The following is a 19,757-nucleotide window of genomic DNA, read 5'->3' as shown; positions in this document are numbered from 1 at the left end:
CTAAGACGGAACGATCGAACGGGCTAACAAGAAAGAAATTACTATACATCACAAAACAATATTTTCCACGTATCGGCATTCAAGATACCGTGCCGCAGAGACACGAAAACTCCTAATCTGCGAGGGCTGTTGGCGGTTTTGGCTTGTGGATTCTTTGTAATTCTCTAATATAAAACGCTTCCGCTATTTCGCGGTTCAGTTGTTATCTTCTCCTTGCGAAGGTCCGTGCTCTCAAGAAACGTTAGGGTGAATCCGCACTTCCGGCTAAGTGGGACGGAGCCTGCGTTTTTCAGGGACAGTTGATGTCCTCCCAGGCGTTTGTTGACGAACCTTCTACTCTGACACACGTGATACTTTCGGCGCGACAAGGGTATTCGTTAAACTATGCCTGCATTACAAGGAACGTAGGAACATGTAAGCTTGCTTCACTTGTCGAGCACCTTGACGTGCGGAGGAGGCAGTTTCACTCCTTTTTCACACCCGGGTGCAAGCTTCTGAAAGTTTTTTCTGCGGCCGAAAATACAGTTCGCACTCCGTACCGAAGAATCAGTCAAGCGTAATAAACAGGGTCAAGGGATCTTTGGCGGAAGATCCCCTGACTACTTCTTACGCTTCCCGGCGGCTGCAGCTTATGTAACCGTTAGAGTGCACTATAGTCGGATACAACTTTAGAAAAAAGGGGAGGCCCCGCCCAGATGACCGAAGCGGCGAAGTCACCGGCCGTCCGGCGCATGACGTCGGTCCAGAGTGCGCGCCCATTGGTGGATGCTCGTGTGCATCCGCCTCGGAGGAGTAAACGCCCCCTTTTTTCTAAAGTTGTATCCGACTATAGGATGAGGTATTCGTTCTTGTACACTCTAACGGTCACATAAGCTGCAGTTGCTGGGAAGCGTAATAAGCAGTAAGATGATCTTCGAATCGTGTTCCACGACTGCTGAACTGCGAGTAATGGTTACTCTTAACTGGAGCCATTCTAGTACGCTATAACAGTTACATAATTAAGCTGCCGTTGCCGCCGGGAAGAGTAAGAAGCAGTAGGCCACACCATTAGTGAGACAGATGGCTGGGACATGGCGTGTGCAATGGCGCACACACTAAGCACACGTTTAGTCAACCAGAACCGTGGCGTCGGTAAAGGCTGCTCGTCTCACACCCTCGAGACCCGGGTGTGATTCCCACCCAGACCGAAATGTGCCAAATTTTCTTTTCAAAGCCATTTATCTACTTTGTTTACAGGAACCTCCCTGAAAAATTTGACGTCACTCCGAGCTTTATTATTATTGTTATTATTATTATTATTATTGACGTGCTTTTAACTGTTTGCGCCGTCTGCCTGCCGACTGCGACAGATTTACGCGGAAATGGGCATATATATATATAATGCATATATAATGCTTTTAATAAATCTTCATCTTATTCACCCTGGAGTGGCCATATAATTGCTGTCGCAATAAAATATTATGTTTCAATGCCACCTAGAACAGTGATGGCTAGCTCGCGACTAAGATGCGACAATGCTGCAAACACAGAGACGAGAACGTACTGCACAGAATTTATCCTTCCCGAACAATGTCCTGCGCCCGTGCTCCGGCGACTCCTCGCGCACAGCTCTGAACATCATCCAGATAATTTATCAACCCCGAAGCACCACGTATGATAACACGTGGGCAGAGCGCGCCGAGTGGCCGAGTAGGGCGGGAACATTCGAGCCGTTTTGAAATAAAGTTTTGAAATTCAAGGAGCTCGTTCATAATGGTATTCCTCTTTCCTTCGCAAGTAATTTTGATACGGCTTACACTTCATGTAGCTCGCGATGTAGCCACTATATGAGTACTTGTGAGGCAAGTTGTGTGTAAAGTATGGGTCCGTGGGCGAATATTCGAAGCTTCGTATGTGAATCGAACACTGCGCACTAATTATTCGTATTCGAAAAGGAACTATTCGGTGTTTTCCAAGAGTGTAAACTAAGCACAACATATTTCGCAACTACACGATGCTAGCCTCGTTACTGTTCTTCGTTTTCCAAACAAATTATTGCAAATTATAAAAAAGGCAACTGTTTTCTAATGCAAGCTTGCTTTTCGGTTTTGAAGCCTACATGATAACCCTGCGAACTTTGCTTGTAGCCTGTCATTCATTTAGCGTCTTTGGCAGTCTACCATGTGGCAGCTTTATCTCTTACGCTACAACTTGTGAACTCATGGCGAAAGGTAGTCTATCCTGGTCAACCTCCCGACGTTTCCCTTATGACCTCTCTCTTTTTCTCTCTGTTGGAGAGCTTGTTTGCAGCCATACACTCTAGTACCTGTCGGCGTGGTAGTTTAAAGGAAGCGTTAGCTCGGGCTGGAAGGGACACTATAAAGTGAAAAAGGATTTCTTCTGCATCAGTAAATTACCTTTCTACAACACCAAAAACACCACTCTTACAACGATCAGTAAATTACCTTTCTACAGTACCAAAAACACCACTCTTGCAACGATAAGACGTTTGGTAAGCCAGAAAAAGCGCATGAATGAAATACGGTTGGCGACGCCTACTTAAGTTCCCGCACCTGGTGGCTGTGACGTCATGGATTTTTATGCCATCTCCTAGGGCCTATTAATTATATATAGCCGTACAGATTGACTACATTGTGCTCTAAAAGAACCAAATATTAAACATGGCAAGTTTCGGGAACCTTTACTCAGCCAACGCGGCCCAAATGCGAAAACATACTTTGGAATCCCTGACGTCACGCTGACGTAACGGCGCTGGGGTTTCGGCGAGAAATTCAAATACTGATACTTGGACCTTCATTTTCTCATCTAATAATCAAACTATTTTTTTAAATGACTGTCTGCAGTGTTGTGAAACAATGCTTCATTAGTCTAAACTGATTTATTCTTTCGCTTTAGTGTCCCTTCAACTCCGACGTGGCCTATTTAAATACATGTAAAACGCAAAAAACGTTTTTCTGAGATAACCCCTGAACCGATTTTAATGAAATCTGTTGCACTTGAAATAGAAAGTTTAATTGTAGTGACTGTTGGAAGCGGAATTTCGATTTAGAGCCTGAACGTTGTTAAAAATATTTTCAAAATTCGAAAGTTTGAAAAAAAATAGAAGCACGAAGTTTACAAATTAGTAGCTCTGCATCTTCTGTAAACGCCATCCACTAGATCATTGAAAGTGGACAAATTTGGCACCTCATTTTATATCTCACGCGAATGTGTTACGTTGTGTACAAGGGTTCTGAAAAAGCTTTATTTCCATATTACTAAATTTTTTTTAGATTCATTTGTAATATATTAGTTTTGTCCGCTTTAGATTTACTATTAGATGCAATTCACATAATTGTGATATAATTTTTCATTGCTGAGTTACAGAGTTGTGAACTGCAGTTTCATTTTCTGAAAATTTTGGTTTTTTGCCAATTTTTAATAAAAGATTAATGATCTCAATCAAAAATTCGAAACCAAGAGTCACTCGATTTAAAATATTTCTTTTACATGCAACAAACCTCGTCAAACTTGGTCCAGTGGCTGCCGCGAAAAACGAATTCTCATTTTACATGTATTTAGATAGGAACACCCAGGCTAACGCTTCCAAATTTGACGAGGTCTGTTGCATTTAAAAGAAAAACAATTAAATCTAGTGACTGTTGATTTCAAATTCTTGATTTAGGTCGTAAATGTTTTATTAAAGACTGGCAAAATTGCACATTTTCTGAAAACTAAACTATCAACTTTAAAACTCTGTAACTCGGCAATGAAAGACGATATCACACTTCTGGGAATTGCATATAATGGTACATCCAAAGCGGACAAAATTGATATGTTACACATGAATTTAAAAAATAAAAGCTTTTGCAGAACCCTTGCACACAACGTAACAAATTCACGTAATGTATAAATTGACATATCGAATTTGTCCGCTTTGGATGATCTAATGAATTCCGTTTAGGGAACCGCGATATCTGTTTTTGATGCAGAGCTATTAATTTATGAATTTCGTGCGTCTATTTTTTTCAAACTTTCAAATTTTTGAAAATATTTTTAATAAAATTCAGCCCCTAAATCGAAATTTCGCTTCTAACGGTCACTAGAATTTAACTTTCTCTCCCAAATGCAACAAATTTCATTAAAATCGGTCAAGGGGTCATCTCAGGAAAGCGTTTTTGCGTTTTGCGTGTATTTGAATAGGCCACGTCGGAGTTGGGCCTGAGCTAAAGGTTCCTCTTAATTAACACAAATTTGAAGCGAGATTTCGTGGACGGCGCCCTCAATACATGCTGCCGCCGTTCAAAGTCCCCAATCAATGTGGTCGCGAATCGCACAACATTGAAAACGAAAGCGAAACCACTTAAAACGCAAAAGCGCTACGAGCCGCTTTGAGTACCGTGCTACCATCTGTCGGAGACCACAAGCTGTCACATCGCGTAGTAGTGGATTGTCTTGCGTGTGCTTTGCGGGAAAGCGGCGGCAAAGTTCAACGAAATGGGTACGGAACGTCTGTTGACGGCCGCGGTGTTGTTTACGTGCATTGCGATTGAAATATCCGCCGATTCGTACGTGTCGGAGCCCTCGCTAGGCGTCTCGTTTGAATTCAAGCTCCATGTGGACGCCGGTAAGGAGGAGTGTTTTTATCAGAACGTTGAGGCCGGATCGTCGGTCTACGTGGCCTACCAGGTAAGTTCCTGATACCGGCCCCGTTTCGTTTATGATTGCTCGCCAAATGCCGTAAAAACGTGTGTCCCACCTGTGGAGCTCTACATGAGGACAGTTACTCGAGCATATGCGCAGCTGCCGTTGAGTTGTCTTGAGATGCGTCGAAGAATAAGTTCGCTGCCCGCTTGGGCGAGACCTAGGGGGAAACCGGATTTGCCGCAGACCTGTGCTGAACGAGCTGAACCATGTGCATGACTTTGTACGGCTTCTTTTGACAAAACACGTGGGTTTAAGTTCGCACGACTTTGCCCCGTTGATTTCGCTTTGCATGTGTTAGGATTTCGATGTTCGCGACTGCACCGTATGCTTGTAGCTAACGCCGCGAAAAAAACACCTCGTGTCAGAAAGCGTTTACCACGGTTCACCGAGCACGCACCGGACAGCTTTTAGTTGCTGAATTTTACGCTGGAAACCTTCTTTGGGTAAATTGCGTCGTGGTGGCGGTTCTGCTTTTTTCTTTTTTCGCTGCGATTTCGGTTATTGGACTGCGTTGAACAGCTGAGCTGATTTGTATCGCATATTTTCCAGCAAGTCCGGTGTCAAACGGCCACTTTCGATCGTGATCGAGCCCGATCTGGATCTCAGTTCTCGACCGCGGTTAGCTCCCTCTCCCAGCTTGCGCAGAGGATCGAGCCAATCACGACCGTGGAATTAGATCCCGACCGGGTTCGATCGCGATCGAAAGCGCGCCGTGTGGCACCTGTAAGAATGAAAGGAACAAACTAACAAAATCGGGAGAATGAACTCTGTCAAGCGAAAGAAATCACAATGTTTACTTTGCGCGCAGGAAAAAAAAATTGAAGAGGAAATAAAACAACAACAACAAAAAAACCAGTCTGCCGCACCTATAGTGATGTTCTTTCTGCTTTGATTATGCCATGAAAAAGTTAAAGAACAAACAACAAAGGACCTAGGGTCGTATCAAGTAATTTTGCATACTGTCTTCCAGCAAATTAAAAAATGAATCGTGCACAGACACATGGTTGTATAAATCAATTTTTCGTTGTCTTGCAGGTTCTAAGAGGTGGCGATGGTCAAGCCGGCTTTGCAGTAAGACACCCCAATGGCAATCATGTGCTACCCTATCAGTGGAGGCCTTCGGCTGAATATGAAGAAACAACCTCGACTGGAGGTAACCATTCTTTTTTTTTTGTCTTTTCACAGTGAAAAACGATACAAAAGGAATATATTCGGGTCCTCTGCCATTCATGGCAACTGAGTCAACGATGTGCACGTTTTCATTTTAATTATTTACTGCACATGACACATTTTCTAATTAATCTGGTGACCGGTGATACGATGATGACAATAGGAAGGCACTAAACAAGTGGGCACATATCATGGCTGTATGGATAGTAACATCCATTTCTCAGGTTTCCCAGGTCAGGTTTATAAGGACAGCATCTGCCTTAAGTGACAGCTAGGGAACGGCTAAAGGCACTGTAAAACCCTTTACTTTCACTCTACCTTAACTTATATGAATTTCGCAATCAGAAAATGTAGCAGAATTTAAGGGCATGCAAAGTTTTCTTGGACAAAAAACAGACATGGTGCTGAAAATTAATAATTTATTTTGCAGGCTATTTCTGCTGGCTTATGCCTCCTAAAACATAGAGCATCCTATTTAATTGGCTGCCTAATGTTGTCAGTCACCTCAAATGCTGTGCGGAGAATCTCTAGCCTCGCAGGGAGGGTTTTTCATAACTGAGTGAACATGGCGAAGGTGATGCGTGTGTGGTGCTAGATCTTTGCCAGAAAGAAAAGCGGAGGATCAGTACCAAATATAAGGAAGCTGCTGCTTCACAGGCCCCTTACTGTAGCTCTAGGTGATAATAATTGGTAGGATTTTAAGAGGAACTTTTGTCTCAGGAGCTCCTATCTAAATTACGTGGGAACAGAATAATAGATTTCATTGACAAATTTTTTGCTTCACCGTAAATGCGGTAATTCATCACAATTTTTCTTTTTTTTTTCTGTTTCAGGATACTACGAGCTGTGCATTGATAACTCCATGTCCCACTTTGCTGCCAAGCTTGTCAGCCTCTATTTCAATTCCTTCAAGAGGGACAAATGGGAGTCGTACGTACAGGAGCTCGAGTCCCTGGGTGTCACAGTGGCCAACTTCACCGTAAGTTTGCACTTCTACAGCTTGTCTGTAATCCGGCGGCATTGCTTGCTTGCCTGAAGCACACATAACGCTAGTGAAGATTTTAGATATATTATTTGGAGGAACTAAATGCCAGTGTGCTTGTGAGTTCTGCCATTATTTTATGCATTTAAATGAGCTGCCTAATCACTGATATATTTCTAATTTAGTTTGTTGTTGTTCTTGTTACCCTATTTGATATTTTAACAACACGCGCTTCCAATGCTAGTCTCTACTCAAAGTTATATTTTTTTTCTTCTTTGCTGCTTTTAAAACGAACTGCACTATTCTTTTATGGACAGGAGGTCCCCATACAGCCCCACATTCTGGCTGGGACCTCCTCCTGCATATTCCGATACGAATGTACACCACCGAGTGACTGATTGAACAGAGATTGAATGCAGGCCAGTTCGAGCATAATTTCAAGGAAAGGTTTTCTAGCACTGCAAAGATGGAACTTGAGAACTAGAGAGACAAAAGATGGTGCAAAAGACAGAAATCAAGTTGTCACAGAAGTGCTTCTTGTCTGTTCATATCTTGTCATGCATTTGCAGTCATTTTATTGTTGAAGAACTAGAAAATCCTCAGAGATGGCACTTGCTGAAGACCAAGCACAGTGCTGAAGGCATCATGCCTGTTTCATTTATAAATAAAATGTGCTCAAGCACAAACACACATAGAATGCTTTATGATGTGCATGCCAATCTCATGCTGTGCCCGTCATCAATTATGCTGCAAGCTAAGCAAAGGTTAATGTGCTTACAAGCAGGGCTAAAATGAATCGGATTTACTAAATATAGGCCGAATTCCTGCACCAGCTTGCCTAGACGCCATGGATTTTGATCGCACATGCTTGGTGCATCAAAATCTTGGTTGAATTTTTTATTGGTGCCAACCGTACCAATAATTAATAGGAGTCGACTGTACCTGTACCATACAGCCGATTCCCATTAATTCTACCTTTGCGGGACGACAAGATTTGGTCGAATCATCTGAAAGGTTGTATTAACAAATGCCAGCAAAACGAATGAATTCATTTGTTCAGTGTTGGTATTGCAAGCATGCTTTTATTCATGCTGCATCCCTTGTCGACCTGTTTCCTGTTGAAGACACCCGTGTAAACTACCTGAATAATCTATTTCTTAATCTCGATAGAAAACGCTGTGTAATTGTCACGCAATGGCATGCTGAGAGGACAAGCAGACTGCTAAATATGGGTGCGTGACACAACACGAAACAAGTGGGAAGAGAAGGCTTTACGGCCGTCAGCCATGAAATATAAATGTAAAACAGCTCCTCTCCTAGGGTAACAGCAAAGCCGCCAGCTGAATTTCTTGCATTTTCAAGCTTTTAGTAACCCCTGTACACATGAGAGGATGCAAATGAGGGTCAGTGGGAGTCAAATTAACTGAAGAGGCATGCTTTTGCATTTGGACTAAAGTTTTCCTTCCATAGCAGTGTATTGTTTCTCGCTGGGACAATACCGGGCATTTGAATTAAGCATAAAGTTGACATAATCGAGATCGAGTTAACAGGAATTGACTGTAAAAATTGACTGTGTTGTATTCTAAAGGAGCGAAAGACTGAACTACGCAAGTTATGAGAAATTTCGCTACTGCAACTGCACAAATATTAGAAAAATCCTTTAACATCCATGACGTCGCACTGACATGCTGGCACCGCGCTTTCGACTTGAAATTGGGGTAGTGTTACTCTCCATTATCTCTATAACTTAATTTTTCTCTTTAAATCCTCAATTCAGGCACTTTGCATACTCCGTCTGTTCAGACCGCTTGCTGTTCTCTGCAGGACACCTTGCAGAAGGTAGACGGTCAGGTGGGTGAGATGCTGAAGTACCAGGACCAGAACAGGAGGCACCTGTCACGAGATTGGTACATTGTGGATGGCAACAACCGCTACGTCCAGTACTGGTCCCTTGCCCAGTGCATCGTCATCATGGCCACTTCAGCACTGCAGGTGTACTTTGTGCGGAAGCTGTTCGAGGTGAAGAATGTCACGCCAACATTCAAGCCACGGGCATGAGCCCGTGACGGTTGAGCCTCTCATTGTGTGTGCACATGGTATGTGATGTATGTTGGCCTCTCTCGATGTGGTCAGCAGCCAGTTCCACGTGTTTCTTTCCATTGCTGGCATCGTAACATAACAGGCGAGAAAGCTTTCTTAGAGCGAGTGGCTTGTTGTCTGCCTTGGCTAAAACTTTGCAGTCGCGTGCATCTCGGAATATACCAAATGAAGAGACCCTTCTGGGCGGGAAAGAGTGGAAAGGCCATTGGCCTCTTGCTCCTGCTCGTCATTTTTATACAAGACATCACGCAGCCTCGCGTTGAACTAAACTGAAAAGGCAAACGGTGTGTGTATGTGTGTGCCGAGTCGACATGACCTGTTACCCGTTAGGTTGTCTTTTGTGTGCGTGTGTGTGTTTGAAAAGTCTGCAAAAGTTAGTGTGAGTGCTAACATTTAGATCTTGTGGTTCTTAATGCTAACACTTTGAGAACCACAAAATCACACCGCTTGTGGTTCTTAAAGCGAGCAACATCAGCGAAGAATGCGGACCACATTTTTTGTATGTGCCACTTCCTCCCTGTACGCCAAAGCATGTGCGATGAAAAGTGATGGTCTATACCAGCCCCCACACTCTTGGATGTTGCTCTGCCCGACTTGCCGTTTTGACTTCTGAGAACATTGGGTGGTGCTGACCCTTGACTGAAGTACTAGTCTCCCCGCTTCACTTACTCTTCTCTGTGATTTGGTTCCCACAATGAGATGTTCCATCATCACTGAAGGATTCCACCAATCAAGTGCCTTTGATGAGGCACAGAAAGTGACATTTAATGAAGTTATAGCTCAGAAATTCATGAAGATTGTTAGCAAAGCACAGAGACTTATATCAAGTTAGGGGTAGGCTCTGTTTTGAACACCGAAAGGTCGAGACGTGGCATAAAGTGGAGGAAAGTCATAGCACACAAACGCATGCGGCCAGGCTTGGAACTTTTCTTTTAGATCGAGCAGTGGTAAACTTCCTTTGTTACTTGATGAAACTTACGCTTTTTGCTACATTGTTCCAGAAAGCATGAAATCGAGTTGCAGAAATGAGTAGTTCCTGGGATCTCGCAAACGTTGTCCAGTTATCTCAGCGTGGTGAGTGGTTCTCAACATGTCACGGCGCAGCTTCAACGCACTTTGCTGCCTGGTTTATTGAGGGTAAGGTTTTCACGACTAATGCGTGGTGTAGATTTACCCTGTAGACGAGCAAAAGATGTGTAACAGCGAGCTTCCATAATACGCGAAAATGATGGATATTTAAGTGCACCATTTTCTTCTAAATGTTCACTGTCTCACCCGTACATATTATTGGAGCTATGTTAACTCCATACCTGCCTAAAGATATTCACAATGAGACGGATCGGAATTTTAGAAACAGAGGACACTTATGAGCTTGGGTAGTAGGTATTTGTCTGGACAGGTCATTTGTAAATCACTATGGATGTTCACGTTCACTTTGTTGAGAGAGAAGTTGGGCTAAATCATAATGCACTCTGCTCCTTATCCTATCTGTCAACGATCTATCTGCGTCAGTCTTTTCTATAGACGCTTTGCACTTCTGGAATACCAGAAACATTTTTATGTTTTACCATGAGAACCAGCATGGTAAGCCAGAAAAGAGGGAAAAAAGGAACAAAAGAGGGACGGTGACGCAGCCTTGATATTTCCACAAACTACATTGTAAACTGTGACAGTGTGTCTGCAGTACTGTCTAATCATTTTTCGGTGAACAAGGATTGCATTGCATATTAAAAGAACCAAAGGCTATACTTACAAAGCCTTGACAGTGTTTCATATGTAAAAATGACTCAAAGTGTGCAAAAATACTTTTGAAATTCCGTGGCATCACACTGATGTACTGGTTCTGTGCTTTACATGCAAAATTCAAGAATGGAAACATTGGTGTGCATTTTATCCATTAGTTACAATATGTTTTTTGCCAAATAAATGTAATATATAGACTCGAAAATGCTTTGCCAGGCTGAAGTGATTTAGTGTTAGCCTTTAGTGTCCTTTTATGCAGGATACTCCTTAAGAGGAAGCTTTAGCTCAGTAGCTTCCATCTAAATACGAGGGACGAAGTAAGGTTTGTCAATTTTTTAAAAGACAAGATGGTACACAGGGTGAAACAAACAGTCGCCATAAGAATCCACGCCAGCAGACCGGCCTGCCCGAGGTTGAGTAGAAATCACGATGGCAGACAGACGTGTGCTGACAACGTAGTCGCCAATGGAAGAGCGTGCTGTTATGCAGTATGAATGGGCACCTGTTCCCTGCACTGAAAGCCTGACTGTCACTTCCAAAACTATCCTGAGGTGGAGCAGGATGTGTGACAATTGCTTACATTGCAGGGCACCGAGTTTTACCAGAGCGGTTTCTTCGAACTGGTTGCACGCTACGACAAATATCTCGATGTTGGTGGTGACTATGTGCAAAAATAGTGCAAGGTGTATAGCTTATAATGCCATGTTCTTTTTTTTCTTTGCAGTAAAGTTTTCGCGTGAAAACAAATGAGGAAACTTACTTTCGGAAAGTTCCTCTGACTTGGGAGCTGAGAAGTTGTTTTTCTCAGCAATAAAAAAATGATATCGCAATTCTGTAAACTGCACCTGATGCTATAGCATGTAAAGCGGACACAATTGATGCAACACGTTGCTTTGAAGTATGCCGCTAATTTACAAGCAGGACTTTTGCAGAACCCTCGTAAACATTGGAACAATTTTACGTAAGCATTCATACATCGAATTTGTCTGCTTTATATGCTCCAACAGGTGTTGTTTACTAAGTTGCAATATCTGTTTTTGGTGCAGAGTCAATGGATTTGTAAACGTTGTGTTTCAATTTCTTTTATTTACTGATTTTTGATAATTCTTTAGAAAGCTTGAGGTCCTAAATCAAGATCTTGCTTCCTAAAGTAGCTATAATTTGACTTTCTTCCTTGAAAGCAACAAATTTCATTCAAATTATTCCAGCGGTTGTCATCTCGTAGTAGCGCTTCTGAATTTCACCTGTAATTTGAATACAAAAATTGGAGTTGGCTCTGAGATGTAGATTCCTCTTAAACTTTAAAAGAAGGTGCATATTAACTTTGGTGCAGCTTGGCCTCTATTGCACCACGACCCTTCAGCAAATGCACAGAACGGTTGTAAAACAGGGAGGCCTAATCGATCAGTGCCAAAGGTACATGTTTTTTGGGCTATTTAATTCCGAGCAGGATTGATGTCTGCCAAACCAATACAGGCCCTTCTTTGCATTTTAGAAATGTGTTACTCAAGCTCGAAGAAATATTTTTACATTTTTATGTTACCTTTCTGTTTTTCTTTAAGCACACTAGCTTCTGCATGAAAAGGCTTCTGCCGAAAACAGATTGTGGTACAACGAATGCTTCAAATTGTCTGACACGCCAACAATGCTTTGCTTCCAACAACTTTTGTAAAACATGCATTTTTGCATTCCCCCCCCCTTCCTGTTTCCATTTTTATTTTAGTTTTTAGGTGATGGATATCTTATAGACGCTTCACTATACGTCTGTTTGCATTCTGCACTGGTGGTGATAGCTTTTTGAGATCACGCTGTTCTATAGACCTATTGGCGCTGCACCTGAATCACATGGTCATGTGCAGCAATGCATGTCGGGTATGTTTGATGATCGCAAGTTGTTACACTGAGGCATTTGCCACCGCAGTCATCTTATTGCATGTCTTCAGATCACTCAGTTCTGTGATCACTCACAGAACTGAGTGATCAGATGCACATTGTTAAGCTGGATTCTGTGATTAAAAAGACATGTTAAGGAACTTTCTTGTTCGGTTTATCATAGGTTCAGCATGCTTCTGCTATGGTGAATTATGAACAGATTTCAAAGGTCTCTATTTTTGTCTAAGGGCGTACAATCTACTGACATGGACAAATGAAGCCCTAACAGGAAAATTCAAAATCGGAAGATTGCATTTGAGATAGGGGACATATTAATGAGTTTGGTTAGAACTTCGACATGCGATAGGACTATTGTCTGTAATGGAGAAGGCGTTCTGCCTATGTATAGAAATCCATCAAAGAAATTTTGGCATTTTTAAAATTCATCTTCAGATTTTCCCGTTTGTGTTTCCTTTGTCCAGGACGGTACTGTGAGCTGGTGGCGAAAGCCCAGTTGTGTGAAACTCGTGTTTGACAAGCTGCATTTGAATCTCAAATGCATCGATGCAGGCATGTATTCATTGCTCAGTTTACTGTTACTTGTTTTTTATATTTCTTGGAAGATTTGTAACACTGCTGCAGTGTTCTAAACGTACTGAACAATTTTACTATATATATATGCCTGTTTTGTGTGTGTATGTGCTGTATTGGAGTTGATTTTGGTAATGAAACTGGGCCAATCTTGAGAGACTACACCGATGACTATGTGCATGATGTTCTTGCAACACCGATTTCAGCACTGTTATGTTGTTCAACGTGGATGCTGTACAACACTGCCCGTCCGCAAATTGATTTTTTTTTAACACTTCATTCCTTTTTTGGACTCTATTGTTTTTGAGGTTGTACATCTTAGTTGCGTTGAATGAAACTCATTCCATGGGGTCTTCTGTTGGTTCCTATGCCAGAATTGTGTGAATGAGCACACCAAACTGCATGTGCTGGTGTGTGGAAAAACACGAGACGTGTCTGGGGTATGAATGTGCAATAAATGTGATCTTTTCATTGCCTCTCACTCTGTGGTAGTGATTCCTTGCTGCATTTTAGTACTAGTATAAGCTTTCTATTGCAATTGCAATTACGTCGACGCTCCAAGCAAATTTGCAGAATCAGCGTCGCTGCGATGTTCCACGTGAAGTCCAAGTGCGATCAGATCACGGCCGCGCACTGTATGCTGTAGGGGTGAGCGAAAGCTGACAAGGGTAAGTCGAGAAGGATGGCGTCTTCTCACACTCGCGAGGGAGGAAGGCGGGGAGGGTATGTGCAGTCTTCTCACGTGCGCAAGGGTGGAGGGGGGATGTGCGTGCGCTATGAGGGGGCAGGTTAGTATGCATCTCCTCTTCTACTCCAGTTGCTGCGACCGAGCGCGACCACACGCACTCCATCTTGGAGGCAATCTGCGGTGGATGCGAAGAATAGTGGACCTGAGATAGCTAATTGGCTTCATGTGCAATATGTTCTCACGTGCTTGGTTTGCGTTGAAATAAGAGGCAGCACAAAAGAGAATTCGCTCGCCACTGCTGCCGCTCTTCAAGCCAATGTTCCGACAGCGAGTGTCCGTGGTCATCGAGCGAGATGTGTTCGTGCTTGCCTGTGCACGCGTGATAACGCAGCACAGTTTATGCAGTTTATGTGGTTACAGCAGTTTATGCAGCTGATAAAACGACTAACCTTACTTCGTATAGCTGTCTAATAATATTGTTACGTAGGAACGCACCCGCACCTCCACCACACCTCTACCCCGCACCTCCACCAAATATGTTACGTAGGAAGACACCGACGAAAAGCTATTTACAAGTATATTTACAAGGCAATACGCCGCAGTTGACCAAGAGGCAACAGCCCGCGCTAGCTTCCAAATCGTCGTCTTTGTCTTCTTCCTGCGCGGCTCTTCGTCAGTGGGAATACGACCCCGTAGCATTATGCTATCACAATCAGTGCTCCGCATTTCGGGCAAAACTGTCACCTTTCTTTTGTTCGTTGTGGGTGCAGGAAATTATGACATTGATACCTGCACAATTGTAGAGGTATTGATAACTTGTGGTGCTAGAAAAAGGAAAACTTGCAGGGAATACATGGAACATTTCTGAAAATGCACAATTCTTTGGAATTTGTTCTCACAAGAATGAGCAACTTGGAACAGAGAAACAATATACAAGGTTATTATTAGATACCAGATATCTGGGCATCAAAAAATCTGTTTTTAAGCACAATAGATAGCTCAACCTGATTTTAGGCACCGAAAGGGCAAAAAGGAAAGTTCCGTAGTTATCAATTTTGGTTCTCCATTGTCGTGTTTAGCACGAAAACCTTGAGACAACGAAGCAGAAGATGACTTGTATCGTCTTCTGTATTTATGCAGATAGTATTTAAGTTGAGCACCAGTTCACACGTACCAGCAAGATGGGAACTTTTACAAAACTCGCAGTTAAACACTCAGGGCCAAGAACTCTCAGGCCATGTGAGGAAAAAAAAAAATCTTGCGTTTTAGGTGCCAAAACTATAATCTGATTATGAGGCATGCCATCATGGGGGACTGCGAAATAATTTTATCCACCTGGGGTTCTTTTAATGTGTAACCAATGCATGGTACATGAGCATTTTTGCGTTCCGTCTCCATTATGTACAGTCGGCATGGCCAGGATTGAATCCACCACCTCTGTTGCTATGATAACTTCACATAATGCAGTTCAAATCGCACTGTTCATAATTTGTGAATTATACCGATGTAATACGGTACACATTGCATTGTTCATATTTTGCAAGCACCTGAAAACAAAACTGTCATCATTAAAAAGTGGTGTTTGCAGGACAGGTGCATTGTAAGATCTGATGTAATGCCTCATGCTGATGGCCGAGGCGTCCTGCTGATGGCCGAGGTAGTACAAAAAAATATTTTGCCCAAATTTTTTCAGCAACAGGGGGCAGGAAACTTCAGACAGGAAACTGGGAGTGGGCTCATAAGCTACTTCACTTTTTTTTCTTTACCACTAGCTCATGATACGATGTGCCACTGTTATCGTTTGCATGGCCTGCTTGATGCAACGGACAACTAGCATTGTCTTAGACCTTGCAAAATACAGCATTCTTTAGTAGGTTCTATTGAATTACTATCATAGAGTCCTTCATCAAGGATATACAAAAAGCCAAACCCGAGAAGATGTGCTTTATTTTACACTTAGCGTGCCATCTTGTGTCTTGGAAATGGATGACTGTGGAGGCAAAGTGATCAAACAAAGCATGATTTGTGCACTGGATGTCGGTGAATGGGACAATGCAATGTGTTCAGTCAACGGCCTCAACACGGCGGTACCAGAAACGAGCCCTGAAGTCATCGCTGCAGGTCAGGAAGGCCGGGCCAGTTGGCGAGTGAACCAAGTGACGAACTGTGTTGTTATGACCTGCACGGAAAAAATAAGGCTGCACACAAAGGTTCACCAATGCACAGCGTAACACGGTGCAACGGTACGTCAGTAAAGCCATGCTGTAAGGAAGTTAGAGAGGGAGCCGAAATTACTTCGTCATAACCACGAGCAAGAAAATTTGGAGGACGCTTAAGCTTCACCTTTAAGAGCGGAATGGGAAAGCATTCAAAGATCCCCTGCTGCTTCTCACACCTGCCGGTAACCGCAGCTTTTAACCTTAATGTTTACCGGGAAATTCTGGTGGCGAATCCTACGCATGAAGGCAAGCATTCTGGCAGAAACGAGACTTCTTGCATGGGGCGATCCCGGAGGTAGAGCACAGCCATGCCGAAATAACTACATCATTTTCAGGTTTCTGTTATTGTGTCGCACTTTTAATATTTCGGCCCGAGAAGATTTAACATAAGAGGCATGCACTGTCAGTGTTTCGTTTCATGACATTTGTTCGTGGGCTGTCGTTCTCAAAATTACGAGGAATGACTTTGTCAAGAATGTAGGACAAGGTATGAAGCAGCTTTAGTGATAGAATGGTGTGGCAATATAACCCGCGTACACCGCATGTCATATAGCAAGGCCTGGCATATACATACACCTAAATATAGACGGGAATTTTCACTCGCGGGGATGCGAGTGCTGGACGCCGGATTTTCTGCGATACGGGGCCCTTAATGCCGTCATGTAAAAATAAAACATCTGAAGGGCTCATTTTTAAAAAAAATTATGCTTTGTTAGAACGAGATATTTAACACAACGCATTGTAAGGAAATATTGGGGGAATTACGATTACTTTGCCATGTCCATTCATTCTTTTTACTTGGTTATAAACAATTTCTTGAAACTAAGGTTTGGCTGCGCATAGGCACCACTCCACGCCAAGCGGTCTGGCATGTTGTTTTTGCCATGACAGGCTTGTGTACACCACTATTTGATGTATTAAAATTTCTCGTCAACTGAGGAGACTTCTTTTTCAAGAGCTGTTGAAGGTGGCACCAGAGGACATTTATCTTTCTGGGATACATTAGACGAGCGATTTGGGCAAGTACTATTTTGAGCAGGTTAGCTGCTCGGATTGTTCGATCATACCTTGTGCCGAATATTCTGGTACATCAAGCAATAATGGCAGAGAGATGTGGCAGTCAGAATTAAAGGTTTCGGTTATATTTCTTGATACTATATTGGTAAACCTGCGAGATTAACAAAAAAAAGGTCGGACGATTACAATGTTCCCTAATGCGAAATTTGAGTGCAGCTTATACATGTTTTCATTTCGCGATACACTGAGCAAAGGAATTTGAGACTCAAATCATCGTACTGACTGGCAGTGGACCAGTGCCGTCAGCGCCTTCGTGGAGGGAGGGGCATATGGGAATGCTAGCATGATGAGCAGCATCGGAGCGAGCTGTGGAAGACGACGACGAAGGTGCAAGCAGTGGAACGAGCGCATTCGCGTGGTTGCACCAACGCCGATACTCAACCCATAAACAGCTGCCTAAGGGCTGTGCTCTACATAGACACACAGGCGCCGAGAGGCTTTCAAGCCGGCTATATTTTTGAATATCTTATACCAGATGAAAAATCTGCACCAGTGTTAGCATAAAAGGGCCCCAGGTGCCATAATTTTCGCGAGACTATTTTCTCGAGGCAAAATTAAGAGCACACGTTCACGCATGCAGCCAGTGGAAGCAGTGTTGGCAGGACAGGCATTCACATTCACATCTTCTGTGCCGTTAACATGCTAGTCCTTACCCAAGGAAAGCAGACGCTGACGTTCAGCATTTCTAGAGTCCCAGCTGCATAAGCTGGTGGTCTTCTCATCAGGGAAGAGAACTGCAAGTGACATAGAACAAACAGGTTGGTTGATGCACTGTTCACTTGCGAATGACACCGCACTCCAGCCCCAATCAAGCCAAGGGCAGGTCACTTAAATGATTCAACGGGCCGCTAAAGAGGAGTGTTAAGTGAAGCTGCACTAGTAAATCACACATCAGCAATAGGTGGTTTAAAAAAAAATAATGGCTATGACGTGTTTCCAACTCTGCCATTGCTTTCGGCACTTTCAATCCGGAAAAACATCGCTTCCCAGATCGGGACGCTGCCATGCACCCAGTTCGGTCGCACTTCTATGCTTCAGAACTTCGTGTGCGCCTTCCTTTTAGCAGTGACCAGGTTTTAATAGCAGCTTGGGATTGTTGGTTTTCCATCCTGGTGTTAACAGCGTAAAGCGCAGATGAGACACGAGACGAGAAGACGACACCGTTGTCGTCTTCTCGTCTCGTGTCTCGTCTAAGTTTTGCGCTGTTAACACCAGGACGGGTTTGAAGTGTTCGTTGTAACAGTATGCCGCTTTTGAAAATGGTCATTACTATATCTGTACGCAATTTCAAATGACAGGGTTGCAAGATCGTAAGTGCTGTGACATGTGGTCGTTATAACCGATAGATTGTTAAAGGGACACTAAAGGCTAATACTAAGTCGACGTCGACTGTTTAAGTACCGTTCCATAAACCTCGCAACGTTCGTTTCGTGCCACGAAAAGACTTAACTTACGAGAAAATTGCATCCGAAGGGTATGAATACCTTTCTCGAAATTCAAACCTCCCGCCACCCAACTGTGGGAGCAGTGACGTTGCACACGCCCTTTGCTGCCGTTGGTGAGTGAAACGGCGTCCGACAGACGGTGCTACAGAGCCAAGACAGATAAAGTCAGAGCGGTGGATTCTCTGCCGCAGCTGCTTTTTGGCCAAGTGGTGTAGACTGTTCGGGCATCTCGCGACATCACATAGAAGGTGAACTCTCTGCTACTTGCAGTTTGTGCGAGTTTCGCAAGCCAGCAAAACCTGCGCAGCACTACGCGATAACTACTGAAACGCGAAAGCGTGAGCGGCGCGCAGACGAGAGAAAACAAAACTGTTCGACCACCCAGTGAAGTCGGCGTCGTTTGTGCGGACAGCTGCATGCAATTGTCGCGCGGGGTGGTCAAAGGAGACGAGTGGTTCGACACCAAGACGGCGGCGACTTATAGCATCGTGGGTGGGGGACCCTCGGGCTACGAAGAGCGCGTAGGAGGGGTGACTGTGTGTCGGGCTTCCGCCACCCGGTTCGCGGAAGCAATGCCCTGGCCTTGAAGTCAGCCCCTCGCCGCTTAACTGCACTGTGCCGAGACATTCGCAAGCTGTCCAGATGCCCGAACAGAACGCGGAAGTGCTTTCTTCGGGAAGTGTGTTTTTTTTGCGAGGTTGTGAGACAAAGGGGACTCGTTGCACTGCAAGGGATTGGTGGCAACGACCTGGACGTATTGGAACTCCCGATAGTGTCACCTTGGAGCCCCGTTGTGTGCACACTGCGCGCCCCGCAGTGTGATTGGACGAACGATGGGGCGAGGGGGTTGCTGGGAATGCTTTTAGGTGCGTGCGGGGCCGTTGGTGGGCATTCGGTGGAGATTCGGCTGAGAAAGAAGACCAAAATTCTAAACATGTTACTCGTAGTGATGTCCGTGTAAATACTTTCCTTTCTATCGCTTGCATATTCTATCTTAATAAACAGTTAACCCCATTGCAATCAGCGTCACTGGCTTGCCTACTGTAACGTGACTTCGCGACATCCATAATATCTTCAAGTTTCCCTCACTGACATCGAGGCGAACATCAACTGGCGCAGTCGACAGGATCGCGACGTCTTTCTACTGAAGGCAAGTGACGTGGTGGTTGCTTGGGCGGAGAGCA

The 19,757-nt window shown here is 43.8% G+C and overlaps 2 protein-coding genes across 4 annotated transcripts in view; one reads left to right on the top strand and one right to left on the bottom strand.

Moving 5' to 3' along the window:
- Positions 1 to 13,625, top strand: part of loj (logjam) — a 30,065-nt gene extending 16,440 nt beyond the window's left edge. The window contains exons 1-4 of one of the 2 annotated variants that reach the window (XM_070534218.1): positions 4,415 to 4,668; positions 5,722 to 5,839; positions 6,690 to 6,835; positions 8,663 to 13,625. In XM_070534218.1, the coding sequence (XP_070390319.1) occupies positions 4,477 to 4,668; positions 5,722 to 5,839; positions 6,690 to 6,835; positions 8,663 to 8,896 (690 nt within the window). In that variant the 5' untranslated portion in view covers positions 4,415 to 4,476 and the 3' untranslated portion in view covers positions 8,897 to 13,625. Of the gene's footprint in view, positions 1 to 4,414; positions 4,669 to 5,721; positions 5,840 to 6,689; positions 6,836 to 8,662 lie in introns of those variants that run through there. The other variant, XM_070534219.1, reaches the window with a different exon arrangement.
- A 2,136-nt stretch (positions 13,626 to 15,761) lies between these two features.
- Positions 15,762 to 19,757, bottom strand: part of CstF50 (cleavage stimulation factor subunit 1 Cst50) — a 33,973-nt gene continuing 29,977 nt past the window's right edge. For both annotated transcript variants that reach the window (XM_070534215.1, XM_070534216.1), the window contains 2 exons: positions 17,782 to 17,862; positions 15,762 to 16,011 (listed from right to left, as the gene is read on the bottom strand). In XM_070534215.1, coding sequence (XP_070390316.1) covers positions 15,896 to 16,011; positions 17,782 to 17,862 — 197 coding nt within the window. In that variant the 3' untranslated portion in view covers positions 15,762 to 15,895. The remainder of the gene's footprint in view (positions 16,012 to 17,781; positions 17,863 to 19,757) is intronic.

This window comes from Dermacentor albipictus, chromosome 2, assembly GCF_038994185.2.
Source record: "Dermacentor albipictus isolate Rhodes 1998 colony chromosome 2, USDA_Dalb.pri_finalv2, whole genome shotgun sequence".
Classification (NCBI taxonomy): domain Eukaryota; kingdom Metazoa; phylum Arthropoda; class Arachnida; order Ixodida; family Ixodidae; genus Dermacentor; species Dermacentor albipictus.
The sequence above is the reverse complement of the archived record's forward strand: the minus strand, read 5'-3'. Positions and strand labels throughout refer to the sequence as shown.